The following is an 18,205-nucleotide window of genomic DNA, read 5'->3' as shown; positions in this document are numbered from 1 at the left end:
GAGAGAGAGGGATTAACTCTGTGTGGAGACAAGGCAGGAATGGGAATGGGATTTAGGAGAGAATCAGGTTTGCCACAACCTGGCTGGGCCTCAGCCCGTTCCCCACACCCAAATTTTCTCTTCCAGCCCCTTCCCACACCCAGATTCTGTTTTCTCTCTTCCAACCCCTTCCCCACACCTAAATTCCGTTTTCTCTCTTCTTTCTTGTAACCCTTTCCCTACACCCAAATTCTCTCTTCCAGCCTCTTCCCACACCCTAACCGTGTTTTCTCTGCCCTTCCCCACACCCAAGTTCTCTGTTCTTTCTCTCTTCCAACCCCTTCCTCACACCCAAATTCTGTTTTCTCTCTTCCAACCCTTTCCCCATACCCAAGTTCTCTGTTCTTCCTCTTCCAGCTCTTTCCCTACACCCAAATTATCTCTTCCAACCCCTTCCCACACTCAAGCCCTGTGTTCTCCCTATTCCACCCTCTTCCCCACGCCTAAATTTTTTCTTCCAAGCCCTTCTCCATACCCAGCCGTGTGTTTCCTCTCCTCCAGCCCCTTCCCTCACCCAACCCCGTGTTTGTTTTTTCCCTTCCAGAGATTGACCAGGGCAGCTGTGGGGACCCCGGCGTCCCGGCCTTCGGCCGCCGCGAGGGCTCCCGGTTCCGCCACGGGGACACCCTGCACTTCCAGTGCCAGCCCGCCTTCGAGCTCAAGGGCCACAAAAGCATCACCTGCCAAAAGAGCAGCCAGTGGTCTGCTCAGAAACCCGTGTGTGTTTGTAAGTGGGCCAGCAGCTCTGGGGCAGCGCCCTGGGTCCCCTCCGAGGGGACGCCGAGGTGGTGGCGCCTGCCCGGTGGCGCCTTCGGCCAGCCTGGGGACAGGTTTGGGCTCTTCTCCGGGCAGGGCAGGGGAGATCTGGGCTGTGCTGGGTTCCCCCTGCCTTGTCCTGAGGGGAAAATCAGCTCTTGGTGGACAGGACCCAGCAAATTCCAGATTTAAACAGGGATTCTCTTTGTAGAGAAAGTTTTGGGCTGTGCTGGGTTCCCCCTGCCTTGTCCTAAGGGAAAAATCAGTCCTTGGTGGCCAGCACAGACAGGACTCAGCAAATTCACAATTTAAACCTGGATTCTCTTTGTAGAGAAAGTTTTGGGCTGTGCTGGGTTTCCCCTGTCTTGTCCTGAGGGAAGATCAGCACTTGGTGGACAGGACCCAGCAAATTCCAGATTTAAACCTGGATTCTCTTTGTAGAGAAAGTTTTGGGCTCTGCTGGGCTCTCCCTGCCTTGTCCTGAGGGGAAAAATCAGCCCTTGGTGCCCAGCACAGACAGGATTCAGCAAATTCCAGATTTAAACTTGGATTCTGTTTGCAGAGAAAGTTTTGGGCTCATCTGGGCTCTCCCTGCCTTGTCCTGAGGGGAAAGTCAGCTCTTGGTGGACAGGACCCAGCAAATTCACGATTTAAACCTGGATTCTCTTTGTAGAGAAAGTTTTGGGCTCATTTTTTAAAGGAAATCAGTTTTGGTGGACAGACCCACAAATTCGATTTAACAGCTGGGCTCTCCCTGCCTTGTCCTGAGGGGAAATCAGCCCTTGGTGGCCAGCACAGACAGGACATCGCCAAATTCACAATTTAAACCTGGATTCTGTTTTTAGCCCCTCATTTTTCCCTCATGATCTGACCCTTTCCAGGCTCCCTCCTGCTGTATCCTGGTTTTGCATTTTTTGCCCCATTCTCAGCAGGTTTGGGATGTTCTGCTCTCTGTGGTGACTCAGGATCGCATTTTGGGGTGGAAATGGGAGTTCTGCCCAGTCCCTGTGGGGTTTTAATGCTCTCAGTGTCCTCTGTAGATATGTTGGGCATTTTGCTTTATTGCCCTGACAGGACCTTCCTGCAGGAGTTTCCCCCAGTTGGTGATAACCTCACTCTTCTTTTTTATCTCCTTTTGTACTTTTTTAAAATCTCCTTTCCTACTTTTGTTGGCTCTGTTAAAATCTGGGCCTTGTTGGAGCAGGGGAGTGAGTCTGAGCCTGAAAAAAAACAAGGAAAATGCATTTTAGGGAGGGGAAAATTGAGAGGGAAGAAGCAAAAATGTTGGTTTTAGAAGTGCAGGTGCCAAACTGGGTGGGATTCCAGTGGAAATGTGGTGTGGCGGGAGCTGATGCACGAAAAAGATGGAGCTGGGGGGGGAAAACCAGATTTTACAGAGGTGGATGAGGGTCTGGAGGAGCTGGGAGAAAACTGGAGGTCGTGGGGAAGGGGAAGAACCAGTTTGAAGCCAGTGCCTTTCTTTTCAAACACCGATTTAAGCTCAGAGAAATGCCTGGGGAAAGGAAGCAATTCCTCTGAGTCCTCCCTTTTCCAGCTGCCATCCCTCCCTTCCTGTTTGGTTGTTTTTTTCTTTGTAAGCAAATCAGCTGGAGATGCTGCTGAGGAAATAAATATTGGGAGTTTTTCCTGGTTATCTGGGAGATGGGAAGCGTTAGGCTGGTTCTGTGCTGCTTTTTCCTTTTAATTTCTCGGAATTTCAGGTGACTTTAGACAAGTTGGTGTAGTTGAGGCTGGTGCTGAGAGTTTGGAGTGAGAAATAAACCTGTGGTTTGTGCTCAGGGCAACAGAGCTGGGTGGTAACAGATCAGGAAATCGATTTTTGGTAAAACAGGATTATTGATGTTGATCAAATCATCTTTCAGTTGCAATAATTCCGCTGTGATCTGTTCTCTGTGGCTCTCGGGATATTTATGGATCAACAGAGCAATGTGCAGGGAGTGGGGAAAATCCCTCACAGGCCCCTCCTGACCTTCACTCCTGATTTATTGGGGAGCAGGAGTGGGTCACAAAATGGACAAAATGTGTGGGAAATGTTGGGAGACCATCAGATGTGAGGGGGGGAAATGAGGGAACCCCTTTGCTTCTGTGAAATTTGGGGTCTGGGGGTTTGTTTCTTTGAAATTTGGGGTTTGTTTCTTTGAAATTTGGGCGTTTGGGGGGTTTGTTCCTGTGGGAGTTTGGGAGTCTGGTTGGTTTTGGAGTGTCTTGGGGGTGTGTTCCTCTTAAATATGGGTGTCTGGGTGTTTGATTCTGTAAATATCAGTGTCTGCGTCTCTGTTTCTGTACAATTTAGGTGTCTGAATGTTGATTTCTGTACAATTTAGGTGTCTGAATGTTTGTTTCTGTCCAATTTGGGTGTCAGGGTATCTGTTCCTGTACTTTGTGGGTGTCTGGGTGTTTATTTCTGTACAATTTGAGTGTCTGGGTGTTTATTTCTGTACAATTTGAGTGTCTGGGTGTTTATTTCTGTACAATTTGAGTGCCTGGGATCTGTTTCTATGCATTTTGAGTGTCTGCATGGCTGTTTCTGTGCACTTGTGTGTATCTGGGTGTTTGTTCCTGTTCCATCTGGGTGTCTGTTCCTGTTCAGTGTGGGTGTCTGAGTGTTTATTTTTGTACAGTTTGGATATCTGGGTGTCTGTTTCTGTGAGATTTGGATGGCTGGGTATCTGTTCCTCTTCAGTGTGAGTGTCTGAATGTTTTTTCCCTGTTAAATTCAGGTGTCTGGGTGTCTGTTCCTGTTAAATTTGAATGTCTGAGTGTTTATTTCTGTACAATTTGAGTGTTTGAATGTTTATTTCTGTACAATTCAGATGTCTGGGTGTCTGTTCCTGTTCAGTTTGGGTGTCTAGGTGTTTATTTCTGTACAATTTGGGTGTCTGGGTGTTTATTTCTGTACAATTTGGGTGTCTTTTTGTACAATTTGGGTGTTTGAGTGTCTTTCTGCACAATTTGGGTGTCTGGGTGTTTATATCTGTGAAGTTTGGGTGTCTTTCTGTACAATTTGGGTGTTTGAGTGTCTTTCTGCACAATTTGGGTGTCTGAGTGTTTATTTCTGTACAATTTGGGTGTCTTTCTGCACAATTTGGGTGTCTGGTGTTTATATCTATGAAGTTTGGGTGTCTTTCTGTACAATTTGGGTGTCTGGCTGTTTATTTTTTTACAGTTTGGGTGTCTTTCTTGCCTGGCTCTGGGTGATGGCTGAAATTCTTCTCTCCGTCCTGCACCATCCTGCACTGCTTGAACCAGCTCCATAATTCTGTTGTTGGCTTTAAAAATGGCATTTCCAGGGTTGGGCAATGTGGTGTCTGTCACAGGCCAGGGCACTCCCACACCCAGAACTGGATTTTGGACAGAATTTGTTCCTTTTTCTCAGCAAAACAGGCTTGGGAGGGGGGGATTGGATAAATATCCCTGAAGGAAAACCCTTGTGCTCTGATTTGGGGATAGAATATCCTGTGGCTGAGGAGGTTATTCAGTTTATAAATGGAGAATCAGCTCCATAATTCCAGCTCTGGAGCTGCTGCCACTGAGGATGGAGATGTGGTGAGGGAGAGGGACATTCCAGAGCTGCCAGAACCTCCAGATCCAGGGTGGGAATTGCTGTTCGAACATCCTCGTGTGGAGCAGAGAAGAAAAAAAAATCATTTTCTGATTTTATTTGTCCCCAAAATTCACTTCACGAGGTTTATTTGACACAAAGAGCAGGGCCCTGGTGCTTCTGGGGGGTTCTGCAGTGAGAGAATCTTCCAAGGATCTTTGGTTCTTCCCTTCCCGGCTCCTCCTGCCTTTCCCAAATTTTCGCCCTGCGTTTTCCTCTGGGTGCTTGACCCGTGCCAGGCAGCGCCGTCCTGTTCTGTGGGGGATGATTGTGGCGCCTGGAGCGACAATAAATGTCATTGTCACCTCCTGGGGCAGAGTTCCTGCCTTGGTGCAGGTGCCCTCTGCCAGTTGTGGGAAGAGTCCTTCCAGAATCTCTGCTGCAGCTTCAGTTTGTTGGGGTCACGCTCGGAAAATCCAGGTTCTTCTGGACCCGCCTCGTGTTTGACAGGGAATTAAATGGTGGGGGAGTCAAAAGGAGGGGAGTAAAAGGAGGGGAGTAAAAGGAGGGGATTTGTGCCCCAAAAATCCTTGGGAGGGGAAGGGTCTGCACTGACCCCAGCGGGGTTGGGTTGGTTGGCGTCGCTCAGCAGAGTTTTGGGATCATTGTGGTCGTTCCTGGGAAAGTTTAGGGATAAATCTGGGAGAGTTTGGATGGATTGGGAGCAAACACGTTCATTTCTGGAGATGTTTGGGTTTGGGATTCATGTGGTCATTTCTAGGAATGTTTGAATGGATTTGGGATTCATGTGGTCATTCCTGGGAAGGTTTAGGGATAAATATGGGAATGTTTGGATGGATTGGGAGCAAACACGTTCATTTCTGGAGATGTTTGGGTTTGGGATTCATGTGGTCGTTCCTGGGAATGTTTGAGGATAAATCTGGGAATGTTTGGATGGATTGGCAGCAAACACATTCATTTCTGGAAATGTTGGGGTTTGGAATTCATGTGGTCATTTCTAGGAGTGTTTTGAAAGGATTTGGGATAAATCTGTTCATTTCTAGGAATGTTTGAATGGATTTGGGATTCATGTGGTCATTCCTGGGAAAGTTTAGGGATAAATCTGGGAAAGTTTGGATGGATTGGCAGCAAACACGTTCATTTCTGGAAATGTTTGGGTTTGGGATTCATGTGGTCATTTCTAGGAATGTTTGAAAGGATTTGGGATAAATCTGTTTGTTCTTGGGAATGTTTGATTGAGTATGGGATTAGTGTCATTGCTGAGAATGTTTGAATGGATTTGAGAGAAATCTGTTCATTCCTGGGAATGTTTGATTTGGTTTAGAATCAATTAATGTGGTCATTTCTGGGAATGTTTGAATGGAACATGTTCATTTCTGGAAATGTTTGATTGGGTTTGGGATTCATGTGGTCATTCCTGGGAAAGTTTGGGTTTGGGGATAAATCTGGGAAAGTTTGGATGGATTGGGAACAAACACATTCATTTCTGGAAATGTTTGGGTTTGGGATCCACGTGGTCATTCCTGGGAATATTTGAATGGATTTGGGATAAATCTGTTCATTCCTGGGAATGTTTGGCTTGGTTTGGGATTCGTGTGGTCATTTTGGGCATGTTTGAATGGAACATGTTCATTTCAGGAAATGTTTGGTTGGGTTTTGGATTCATGTGGTCATTCCTGGGAGTGTTTGAATGGATTGAGGATAAACATGTTAATTTCTGGGAGTGTTTGAATGGATTGGGAGCAAATAATATTCATTCCTGGCAGTGTTTGGTTCCATTTGGGGATAAATCTGTTCATTTCTGGGAGTGTTTGGGTTGGGGGAGAAACGTGTTCATTCCTGGTTGGTTTTGAATGGATTGGGAGCAAATGTGTTCATTCCTGGGAATGTGTGAGTGGATTTGGGATAAATGTCTTTGTTCCTGCGTTTGTTTTTTAACACATGTTCATTCCTGGGCATATTTTAATAGATTGGGAACAAATGTGGATAAATGTATTCATTGCATTGGGTGTATTTTAATGGATTTGGGATAAATGTGTTCATTAACATCCCAGTTATTCCTGCCAAGAAAATCTGCCACAGGGAAGTGCTGGCTGCCCAAAGGGACAGTCCCATGCAGCATTGGCAGAGGAGGGAGGAGCACAGGAGAGGATTTTTTTTGGGCCAAAAAATGGCCACAAACTCCCACCTTCTTGCGGCCGCTGCAAAAATTCCCAAGGGAGCTGCTGGGAGAGGAAGAGCTCTGCTGGAAATCATTGGAACTCAGGAGAGGAAGGTGCAGAAGCCTTGGAGCACGTCCCAGGTGCAGATGGCTGCAGGATCCCTGGCAGGAGTAGCCCAGCCCTGTCCCCATGGGGATCTGCAGCTCCCAGGAAGTTTTAAAAAACTTCAGCTCCTTCCCCGAGCCAACCCCTGCTCCTGCTGGAGTGGGTGGCAGTGAAACCCGCTCTTGCCTGCACATCTATTTTCAATTCAGTGATATTTTCCTCAGGATTTGGTTCCCAAAACCTGCCTGGTTTTCATTCTTCTCCTCATACCTGCAGTCCCACCCCCGGACTGAGCTGAGTTTTGTTGCTCTGAAATAACAAAACCCTCCCAGTTAATTTTGCTCCAAACTCCTTCCCTCACCTCCCACTTGCCCTGTGGTGCCACAGGGTTTTCAGGATGAAAAGGCACCATGAGATGCAGATTTTATTTTTTTTTCCCCTCTTGGAATAACAGATACAGAAAGAGGAAAATACAGAATGTGAAGCACTTTGCTGCCCAGCTGGAGCAGTGCCCTGAGCTTCCAGCACTGTCCTGCTTTCCCAGCCCATCACCAAGTTCTGCCTAGAGGAGGCGTTTTTGGAAAAAAGGAAATGCAAGGCAGAAAATCCACTCCTGTCTCCCAAGAGGTCTGTGGGAGCAGGATCTAAAAAACTGAGAGGAAAGTCAAGAATTTTGGATTGTTTCCATGGAAACTGCAGTTGTTCCAGGGATTCCTTGCTTGGTTTTCAGCTCCTGACCCCGGCGCCTTTCCGGCTCCCATGGTGTAATCTCTCCTTGGGATCAGCCCTGGGTTCTCCTGCAGGATGAGCAGGGATGGAGGCAGGAACAGGAGGAGAGAGGTGGGATCTGGGAAGGGAGAATAAAAGAGAGAAGAGGAGAGAGGAGAGAGGAGAGGAGAGAGAGAGGAGAGAGAAGGGAAGGGAAGGGAAGGGAAGGGAAGGGAAGGGAAGGAAGGAAGGAAGGAAGGAAGGGAAGGAAGGAAGGAAGGAAGGGAAGGGAAGGAAGGGAAGGGAAGGAAGGGAAGGGAAGGGAAGGAAGGGAAGGGAAGGAAGGGAAGGGAAGGGAAGGAAGGGAAGGGAAGGAAGGGAAGGGAAGGGAAGGGAAGGGAAGGGAAGGGAAGGGAAGGGAAGGGAGGAGAGGAGAGGAGAGGAGAGGAGAGGAGAGGAGAGGAGAGGAGAGGAGAGAAGAGAAGAGAAGAGAAGAGAAGAGAAGAGAAGAGAAGAGAAGAGAAGAGAAGAGAAGAGAAGAGAAGAGAAGAGAAGAGAAGAGAAGAGAAGAGAAGAGAAGAGAAGAGAAGAGAAGAGAAGAGAAGAGAAGAAGATAAGAGGAAGGAAGGGAAGGAAGGGGAAGGAAGGGAAGGAAGGGAAGGGAAGGAAGGGAAGGGAAGGGAAGGGAAGGGAAGGAAGGGAAGGAAGGGAAGGGAAGGGAAGGGAAGGGAAGGAAGGGAAGGGAAGGGAAAGGAAAGGAAAGGAAAGGAAAGGAAAGGAAAGGAAAGGAAAGGAAAGGAAAGGAAAGGAAAGGAAAGGAAAGGAAAGGAAAGGAAAGGAAAGGAAAGGAAAGGAAAGGAAAGGAAAGGAAAGGAAAGGAAAGGAAAGGAAAGGAAAGGAAAGGAAAGGAAAGGAAAGGAAAGGAAAAAGAAAGAAGTGCAGGAATTTCTCCTGCCTGATCCATGTTCACATCCACATCCCTCTCCCAAGAAAAGAACCAAGGAGCTGCTCCTTCCTTGTTTCACTGCTCCAAACCAAGGCAGAATCCTGGTGCTGCTTGTGATAACGTGAACAAATCCCCGTGCTGGTTCATTCGTGCCGTGGTCTCGCTGCTCTGTGTCTGCTGTGATTTATTCTGTGTTTAATAAAGGGATTTTTCTCATTGCCTTTGCAGCAATTGCTCAGCAATAAGGATTATTGACAAATGTAGCAATTATTGACAAATAAAAAAAAAAATTATTGACACAGTCAGCTTTGTAAACAGGCCCCTGTGCTGTGCACATAATGAAATGGCCTCTGCTGGCATTTAATAAGCGTAATAAATACTAATTGCAGCCAGGGCTGCTCCCAGCCCGTGCTGCTGATGGGCAGCTGCAGGCAGCAGGGCTGGCCTCTGTCATGTTGGGAATGGCTCCTGCTGCTCAGGGCTCTTTGGGATGCTCCGGCAGCACCAGGCAGGTGCAGCTGGGCTGTGTCCATCCTCTTCCTCCTGACAGCCTGGCCCTGCCTGTGGCACGTTGTTAAACAGCTCCTGGCTTGTCCCAGTGTCCAGCTCCAGGGAGGCTGGAGGATCAGAGCTGAAATCTCCTTCCAAATGAGGGAAAAATTTCTTCCACAGTGAGGGAAAAACTCCTTCCACAGTGAGGGAAAACTCCTTCCACAGTGAAGAAAAGCCTTCCACAGAGAAGGAAAATCTCCTTCCACAGCAAGAGAAAACTTTCTTCCATAGCAAGGAAAAACCTCCTTCCACGGTGAAGAAAAATCTTCCACAGAGAAGAAAAACCTCCTTCCATGGTAAGGAAAAATCTCCTTCCAGAGAGAGGAGGAATCTCCTTCCACAGCAAGAGAAAACCTTCTTCCATAGCAATGAAAAACCTCCTTGCACGGTGAAGAAAAATCTTCCACAGAGAAGGGAAACTCCTTCCATTAATCTCCTTCAGAGAAAGGAAAAATTTCATTCCACAGAGAAGAAAAATCTCCTTCCACAGAGAGGAAGAATCTCCTTCCACGGCAAGGAAAAACCTTCTTCATAGCGATGAAAAACCTCCTTCCACAGTGAAGAAAAATCTTCCACAGAGAAGGAAAAACCTCCTTCCATGGTAAGGAAAAATCTCCTTCCAGAGAAAGGAAAAATTTCATTCCACAGAGAAGAAAAATCTCCTTCCACAGAGAAGAAAAATCTCCTTCCACAGCAAGGAAAAACCTCCTTCCACAGCAATGGAAAGCCTTCTTCCAAGTGAAGAAAAATCTTCCACAGAGAAGAAAAACCTCCTTCCATGGTAAGGAAAAAAATCTCCTTCCAGAGAGAGGAAAAATTTCCTTCCACAGTAAAGAAAAATCTTCCACAAAGAGGGAAAACCTCCTTCCATGGTGAGGGAAAACCTTCCACAGTGAAGAAAATCATTCCACAAACAGGGAAAACCTTCTTCCAAGTAAAGAAAAATCTTCCACAGAGAAGAAAAACCTCCTTCCATGGTGAGGTAAAACTTGTTCCACAGTGAGGAAAAGCCTCCTCTGCTTCACAAGATGAAAATCATCATCTCACAGCCACCATGGTGTTGTTCATGAACCTTGTGGCTCCCTGGGCTGGATGTTCCCCTCTGGGATGTGATTCCAGCTCCCCTCTCCATCGACGGGAGCTTTTTCCTGGCCACAGCTCGGCCCAGCGATCCTCCAGCTCCAACTCGCTTTTCTCCTCGCTGATCTGATGGAAAATCAAAATCCTCGTTTACTTCCCTGCAGTGGAGACTCTTGGAGGGTTGTTTTTTTTTATCAGCTCCTCTTTAATCTGTCACTTTGTTTTATCTGGCAAAGGTTAATTTTATATTCTTCCCTCGCTCTGCTCCTCTCCCCTTTGTCAGCAAGTCCTTTGTTGTTTTATTTTCTGAACTGGCGACTGCACCTCTCTCTTGCTGGGCTGCTGGAGGTCCTGGCTGAATGCTAATTCACCCCTTTGGATTTAAAAATTTAGGAGGAGACACCTCATCCCTGCTGCTGAGACATTTCCCTGGGTGCAAATGAATTTATTTTCAATTTTCCTGAGGCAGATTACACCGTGCTTATGCTGACAGAATTATTTGACAGCATCCCCTGATATTTCAGCGTCTGGGAGAAAGAGAGCCTAAAAAAAAAAATCCTGAGGATGTTTTGCAGTTTGTTTTCTCTTTAATGTGCTCTCTTTGTGGCTTTGAGAGCAGGGGATGGATTGTGCAGCTCCGTGGCCTTGATAACATCACGGGAACGTCCGAATTATTTGATCCCAGCCCATTAAGTGGTGAGGGGAGACAGAGGGAAAATAACAGAGGGAGGCAGAGCAGTGATCCAAATAATTGTCTGAATGCCAACCCCAAGCCAAGCTCATCCTCTGTGCCAGGAATTAGGGAGATGGATGTTCCCAATAATGGGTTTTACCAAGGGTGGCGGTGGGGAAAAAGGGATGAGCAAAGCATCCATACATAAAACATCCCCAAGTTTGGGCAGGTAGCACTTCAAAGGCAGCCTTGCCTTCCCGAATTAATGGGCCTTGGCAGCTGCAGCTTGGGATGGATTGAACCCCTGGAGAGCTGGAGGGTTTTTCATGCACGCTCTTGCCCTCAGCTTCGTTTTAAGCCTGGTTTCAATTCTTTCCGTGGCTTGGGTGCCTCTTTTTGGGAACCAGCAGAAGTCAGGGATTTATTTGTGGTGGGAAGGGCTTCCCCTCCACCAGGGCTGCAGATTCCTCTGGTTTGTCCCAAACCTCAGCGTTTGGGAACGTTCTTGGGCTGTTCCAGTGCTCAGCCAGGTGTGAACGATTTCCCAAGGACGCAGACAAAGCAAATTAACTCCCAGCTCCTTCTCCAAACACTCCATTTGTCCCACAAATGCTCCCTGGCGTGCACGGAAGGAGTTTTGATGAATGCAGAGGGGGAAAGACGAGCTGGGCAGATGGAAAGGGCAGATTTTATTGAGAGCAAGCCCCGAGGAGTCTGCAGCACCCTGGGGATGGATGTGTCACCTGCGGGTGACAGAGCTGAGCCAGGGACAGCAGCAGGGGCGGCTGGAGCGGTGCCCAGGGTGCCTGAGCTGGTTCCTTGCTCCAGGTGCAGTGGGATTTTGCTGGCCACAGCAAAAGAAAATGTTGAGGCAAAAGCTGGCTGGTTCCATGCTGGTTTTATTTTGCACCAGCTCAAGTCACCCACTGTATTTTTGGGAGTTTTCCTGAGGAGAGAATTCACCCGGAAAATGCCAGATCCCACCTAAGAGGCATTTTCTTCCTGCTGTTAAATAAACCTGAAAGGGGCTGGAAAACGGCAAATCCACCCAAAGTCCTGAGGAATGGGTGCTTTCCTTCTCCCAATAATACAATATTCTGATTTAGTGGTGACCAAAGATTTGGATTTCGTGGTGACCAAAAGATTGAGATTCAGTGGTGACCAAAATATTTAGATTCAGTGGTGACCAAAAGGCTCTGATTCAGTGATGACCAAAAGATTTGGATTTAGTGGTGACCAAAAGGTTCTGATTCAGTGGTGACCGAATGATTCTGATTTACTGATTACCAGAATATTCTGATTCAGTGGTGACCAAAAGGTTCTGATTTACTGATAACCAGAATATTCTGATCCAGTGGTGACCAAAGGCTTCCCTGCTGCTCCTGTGAGGGAGGGAATTAAAGAACGAATGGTAGGGAACTAATGGAAGATCCAGGGTGGTGTTTTCCCCTCCTGGATTTTGATGCACATGAAATGCTGATATTTCTATGATGACAGAATTTCTGTCAGTGGGCTCTGGCAGCCTGGAAATCACATTTTCCCTCCTGAGGCAGCCTCAGAGCAGGAACTGGGAATATCCCAGCCAGGGGGCTGAGGGCAGGGACAGCTGTGGGGACTGATGCCACTTTTCCCTTTGCAGTCTCCTGCTTTTTCAACTTCACCAGCCCGTCGGGGACTGTGCTGTCCCCCAACTACCCCGAGGAGTACGGGAGCAGCCTGCACTGCGTGTGGCTGATCATCGCCAACCCCGAGAGCAGGATCCACCTGGCCTTCAACGACTTCGACGTGGAGCCCCAGTTTGATTTCCTGGCCGTCAAGGACGGTGGCACAGCCGAGTCCCCCGTGCTGGGCACCTTCTCAGGGAGCCACATCCCCTCCTCGCTGACCAGCAGTGGCCACGTGGCCAGGCTGGAGTTCCAGACTGACCACTCCATGGAGAAGAGAGGGTTCAACATCACCTTCACCAGTGAGCGTGTGTTGGGTTTGCGTGCCGGGGAGGGATGGTGCATATAATATATATATATATATTTTATATATTTTCATATATCTATATATATCTATAGATATATATATTTAATATATTTTTATATTTATATATATTTATATTTATATATTTTATATATATATATTTATATATTTTTATATATTTATATTTATATTTATATATTTATATAAATAGATATATATACAGACATATATATTTTATATTTTTATATATTTATATTTATATATTTTATATATTAAAGTTATCTATATATATGTTATAGTAACTTCATTTATATATTATATATTATATATTAATTATACTTTTATTACTTATGATGAAATTATTTTATTATTATATATGATATAATTACTTTATGATTATGTATTATATATTAATTATTTTTATTATTATATATAATATATAATCTTATATATTATTATTTTATAATTATATATTACTTTATGATTATTGTACCAAAGTTATGGATATGCATTTGTATTTTGGGCATTCTATACTTGTACAGATAAAAGGGCTCTGCAATCACCTGTAAATTGGGTGTGTATTTGGGAGCTATCCCACAATGAACACACACTTTCTAACTCTAAACTCTTAGAGAGTTCCATCACAGTTGGATATCGGTACTAGATGAATATCCATATTTTTTAATAAATCATCCTGAATCAGCAGCTGGTGGGGGGACATAATGATGCTGATTCTTACCTTTTCCTCTTCTCTTTCCCTCCTCTCCTCCTGCTCCTCTCCTGCTCCTGCTGCTGGCAGCGTTCCGGCACAACGAGTGCCCGGACCCCGGCGTGCCGGTGAACGGGAAGCGCTTCGGGGACAGCCTGCAGCTGGGCAGCTCCGTGTCCTTCCTGTGCGACGAGGGCTTCATCCGCACGCACGGCGCCGAGAGCGTCACCTGCGTCCTGCAGGAGGGCAGCGTGGTGTGGGACAACGCCGTGCTGCGCTGCGAAGGTCAGCCCCAGCCCCTGCCTGCTGCCCTTGGGCTCCTGGGGTGGTTTGGGGTGCTGAAGATCCCATCTCGGCTCTTCCCGTGGGTGTTGTCAGGAAAATCCATCCACAAACACCAGAGGTTTATGGCCAAAAGGGAGACAGAGGAGTCCTGGAACTTTATTCCAATCAAGGCAGAGGCCATGGGGCATTCCCCTGGGGTCTCTCCAGTTTTTGGAGGATGCAGCCTCCTTTTTATCCCAATTTCCCAGCTGCATGTCCCTTTTCTCTCTCCCCATTTCTGAGGTACTTGAGAGGTTCAGACTTCCCAGAACACTTGATCCCAAAGATTCCCCTCTAATGTACGACCCTCCCTTTTAATTTTTAATTCTTACGAAATTTAAGGGTTTTTCTTCCCCATTTCTGAGGTATTTGAGAGGTTCAGACTTCCCAGAACACCTGATCCCAAAGATTCCCCTCTAATGTACAACCCTTCCTTTTAAATTTTTAATTCTTACAGAATTTAGAGGTTTTTCTTCCCCATTGTTTCTTTCATCTCTCAATGTCTAATTTCATTTCTCAGCAAACCTAAAGTTTATCTATAAAATCAAATATCTTTTTTCCATTCACCAATCAGTGAAATCCTTCCCATTGTTTCTTTTATCTCTCCCAGTGCTGGTTTTATCTCCCAGCAGCCCCACAGCTGGTTTGGAAAGACAAATCCATGATTCTCTCAGCAGGGACACCTCTGTTGTCCCAGGGTGCTCCTGCTTGGCCTTGGCTCCAAGCTTGGCTTGGATCCTGGAGCGGCCACAGCTGCTCTGGGAATTCCATCCCAGCTCCTCCCCACCCTCACAGCCAAGAATCCGTTCCCAATATCCCCAAATCTCCCCTTTCCCAGTTTGAAGCCATTCCCTGTGTCCTGTCCCATGTCCCCAGTCCCTCTCCAACTCTCCTGGAGCCCCTTTAGGTGCAGGGAGGAGCTCTGAGGTCTCCTTGGAGCTTCTCTTCTCCTGGTCAATGTTCCCAGCTTGGTGGGAGAGAGATTCTCTTCTTCTCTTCCTCTTCTCTTCCTCCTCCTCCTCTTCTCCTTCTCCTTCTCCTTCTCCTTCTCCTTCTCCTTCTCCTTCTCCTTCTCCTTCTCCTTCTCCTTCTCCTTCTCCTTCTCCTTCTCCTTCTCCTTCTCCTTCTCCTTCTCCTTCTCCTTCTTCTATTCTTCTTCTCCCCTTCTCCTTCTTCTCTCCTCCTCTCTCCTTTTCCTTCTCCTCTCTCCTCTTCCTTCCTCTTCTCCTTCTCCTCTTCTCCTCCTCCTCCTCCTCCTTCTCCTTCTTCGCCTCATCCTCTTCTCCTCTTCTTGCTCCTCTTCTCCTCCTCCTCTTCTCCTCCTCCTCTTCCTCTTCTCCAGGTGAACATTCCTTTGGGGACAGAGATTTTTTGGGGGAATTTTGCAGCCTTTTGGGGTCCAGAATCAGGATTCTGCCTGTCGGGGTCTCACTCTCACGTTCCACATCATCCAGCCAACACTTTGCAGGATTTTCCACCCCTCTGGAAGGAGGAGTTTGCTGGGGAGGAAGTTTCAGTTCAAATATTCCTGAGCTCTGTTTATTTTCCAATTTTATTTTGTGTGTGGAATGAAGGCTGGGGAGTATTTTTATTGTGTTTGTTTGATGATTTGATGATCAGTTCTTGTTACAGCAGGTGTTTTTCTAATAACAATAACAATAATAATAAAAGGTTCTGGTTTAGTGATGCCTCAAAGCTTCCCTGCTGCTTCTGTCAGGGAGGGAATGAAACTGAAACAAAAAGGAACGGAAGATCCAGGGTGATGTTTTCCCATCCTGGTTTTTGATCCATGTAAAATATCTGATATTTATGTAATGACAGAAGTTCTGTCAATGGGCTCTGGCAGCTGAGAGACAAAAATTCTGCGTTTCCATCTCCTGCCCACAACAGCCAACCCTGCTGTGGGGGGAGCTGGGCTGAATTAAAGGCTTTAAATTCAGATTTCAAAGCTTTTTTAGGACTTTCAAGCCTCTGCTCTGGAAAAGAGAAGTGAAGAAGGAGCTCATTAGGACTGAAAATCTTCCTGTGCCCTGTGTTCTCAGGGAAGCCATGCTCTGCTCGGGTATTTGCAGCAATTTGAATAACAAGTGCTGAGCTCTTGAGAAACAGCCCTGGAATATTGAGAAATAATTGGACTAATTGGCCCTGCATTGCCTGAGCAGCGGGAATTGCACAGTCCTGGCCGTTGTCTTTGGGACTGAAGGAAGGAATCAATTGTTTTCAACAGCTTTTATATAAATAAATAATAAAATGTAAAAGTCCAGAATAAAAAGCTGGACTTTTTGTATTCTTACGTAACTTTGCTCCTGTCAAAATGCAGGTTTAATTCAGTTTGGTTCCTTTCAAAGCACAAGCCTTGAAATTTACATTTTTTTAAGTATTGGAAGGGAAACATTCATTAAATAATACACTTCTAATCAACTTTTATATTCGATAACCTTCTGCCTTCTCCTCCTGATCACTCTGGTGATTTCTTTGACTCACCCTTCAGTCTGGACCTTTTAATTACCCTTTTTAAGCAAGGAGAAAATCCCGGAGATCTAAAATCCTGCTCAGCACTTGAAAAAAGAAAAAAAAATTAATGGGAATGAAGGAGACAGAGAAAAGGCTGGAAATCCTGACAGGAGACCGTGCAGCTTTGGGGCAGAAGGGAAAAATAATTAAAATAATTGCTTTGGAGCCAGCTGAGATCAAATGACTTTGATCTGCCACCCTTCAGAGCAGCAGGGGAGCTTTGGGGCTGGGGATGGCACATTTTGGGGTGGCACAGGGGCAGGGTGACATTGGGGTGGCACAGGGGCACGGTGACATTGGGGCTGGCACATTTTGGGGTGGCACAGGTGACATTGGGATTGGCACATTTTGGGGCTGGCACAGGTGACATTGGGGCTGGCACATTTTGGGGGTGGCAGGGCGGTGACATTGGGATTGGCACATTTTGGGGTGCACAGTGACATTGGGTGGCACATTTTGGGGTGGACGGGGCTGACATTGGGTGGACATTTTGGGGTGGCACAGGTGACGTTGGGATTGGTACATTTTGGGGTGGCACAGGTGACATTGGGGCTGGCACATTTTGGGGTGGCACAGGTGGCGTTGAGATTGGCACATTTTGGGGTGGCACAGGGGCTGGCACATTTTGGGGTGGCACAGGGGCATGGTGACATTGGGATTGGCACATTTTGGGGTGGCACAGGGGCAGGGTGACATCGGGGTGGCACAGGGGCACGGTGACATTGGGGCTGGCCCTGGCTGACTCCTTGGAGGACAAAACCTGGCCCTTTGTGGGGTTTTTGTGCCTCTGCGCTCTCAGACCCGGTGTCCTTTCCCCAGAAAACACAAAAAAACGCCCGCAGCTCCTGCTGGTGCCACCGGGCACCACGGGATGGAATGAACGCCCTGCCCTGGTGATGTCCCTGGTGGCAGCAAAGCCATGACTCAATTAGCAGGGCCGGGAGGGATTTTCCTGGCACCTGAAATGCCGAGTGACCTTGCAGTTCCCTCTGCTGTTCTATCCAATCATTATTTTACGCCGCGTCCCCTCCGAGCGGGGCCCGAGGTCAGCCCTGCTGGCTCCCGTGGGGGCAGTGTCTGCTCTCGGAGCTGCAGAGGCAATTTCTGAGCAGTTCCTGGTGATTTTTTAACTCGTGGAAGGGACGGAAATGCAGGGAAGGGGTTTTGAGGGTTGGGACGTCTCACGGTGCTGCACTCTGTGACGTTTTTCACCCCAGTTTTAAAGATGTGGCGCTCAGGGATGTGGTTTAGAGGTGGCATCGGGCTGGATGAGCCTGAAGGTCTTTTCCAGCCTGGATAGTTGTGTGATTTGTGTCCCTTTTTTGTGTCCCCAGCACCCTGTGGGGGCCACCTGACGTCACCCAGTGGAACCATCCTGTCCCCAGGCTGGCCTGGCTTCTACAAGGACTCGCTGAGCTGTGCCTGGGTCATCGAGGCCCAGCCTGGCTACCCCATCAAGATCACCTTCGACAGGTGCTCACCACCTTGGGCAGCCCCAAATTCCCTGGTTCTGCCCCCAAATTCCCTGCTCTGCCCCCAAATTCCCTGTTCTGCCCCCAAATTCCCTGTTCGGCCCCAAATTCCCTTGATCTGCCCCCAAATTCTCTGTTCTGCCTCCAAATTCCCTGCTCTGCTCCCAAAATCCCTGTTGTGCCCAAAATTCCCTGGCTCTGCTCCCAAATTCCCTGGTTCTGCCCCAAATTCCCTGTTCTGCCCCCAAATTCCCTGATTCTGCCCCCAAATTCCCTGATTCTGCCCTCAAATTCCCTGCTCTGCCCCCAAATCCCCTGGCTCTACCCCCAAATTCCCTGATTCTGCCCCAAATTCCCTGGTTCTACAAGAACGTAAAATTTGGCAGGCGATTGGTCGATGATTTATCATCATGGTTTGTATTTTGGTTTTTTTTTTTTTTTTGGGGGGAGGGTTGGTTCTGGAGTTAATTCTGTGTTTGTTTGGGGTGGTTGTGGAGTGATGATGATGATGGTTATTGGTTTTGATGCTAGGAAATACAGAGGAAGGTTAATTGGAAGCGTATTGATGACAAATGATTTGGATGATGTAGGGATATGTGGTTTAATTATTTGTC

General features: G+C 47.2%; 1 protein-coding gene across 1 annotated transcript in view; it reads left to right on the top strand.

Annotated features, from left to right (window-relative positions):
- The window catches only part of CSMD2 (CUB and Sushi multiple domains 2), a 250,322-nt gene that overhangs the window by 144,923 nt on the left and 87,194 nt on the right, over positions 1 to 18,205 (top strand). Inside the window, exons 13-16 of the mRNA XM_030964453.1 lie at positions 584 to 766; positions 12,244 to 12,570; positions 13,372 to 13,566; positions 17,454 to 17,592. Of these exons, the coding sequence (XP_030820313.1) occupies positions 584 to 766; positions 12,244 to 12,570; positions 13,372 to 13,566; positions 17,454 to 17,592 (844 nt within the window). The remainder of the gene's footprint in view (positions 1 to 583; positions 767 to 12,243; positions 12,571 to 13,371; positions 13,567 to 17,453; positions 17,593 to 18,205) is intronic.

The sequence above is a fragment of the Camarhynchus parvulus genome, chromosome 23, assembly GCF_901933205.1.
Source record: "Camarhynchus parvulus chromosome 23, STF_HiC, whole genome shotgun sequence".
Taxonomy (NCBI): domain Eukaryota; kingdom Metazoa; phylum Chordata; class Aves; order Passeriformes; family Thraupidae; genus Camarhynchus; species Camarhynchus parvulus.
Note: the sequence above shows the minus strand (reverse complement) of the source record. Positions and strands in the feature narration are given on the sequence as shown.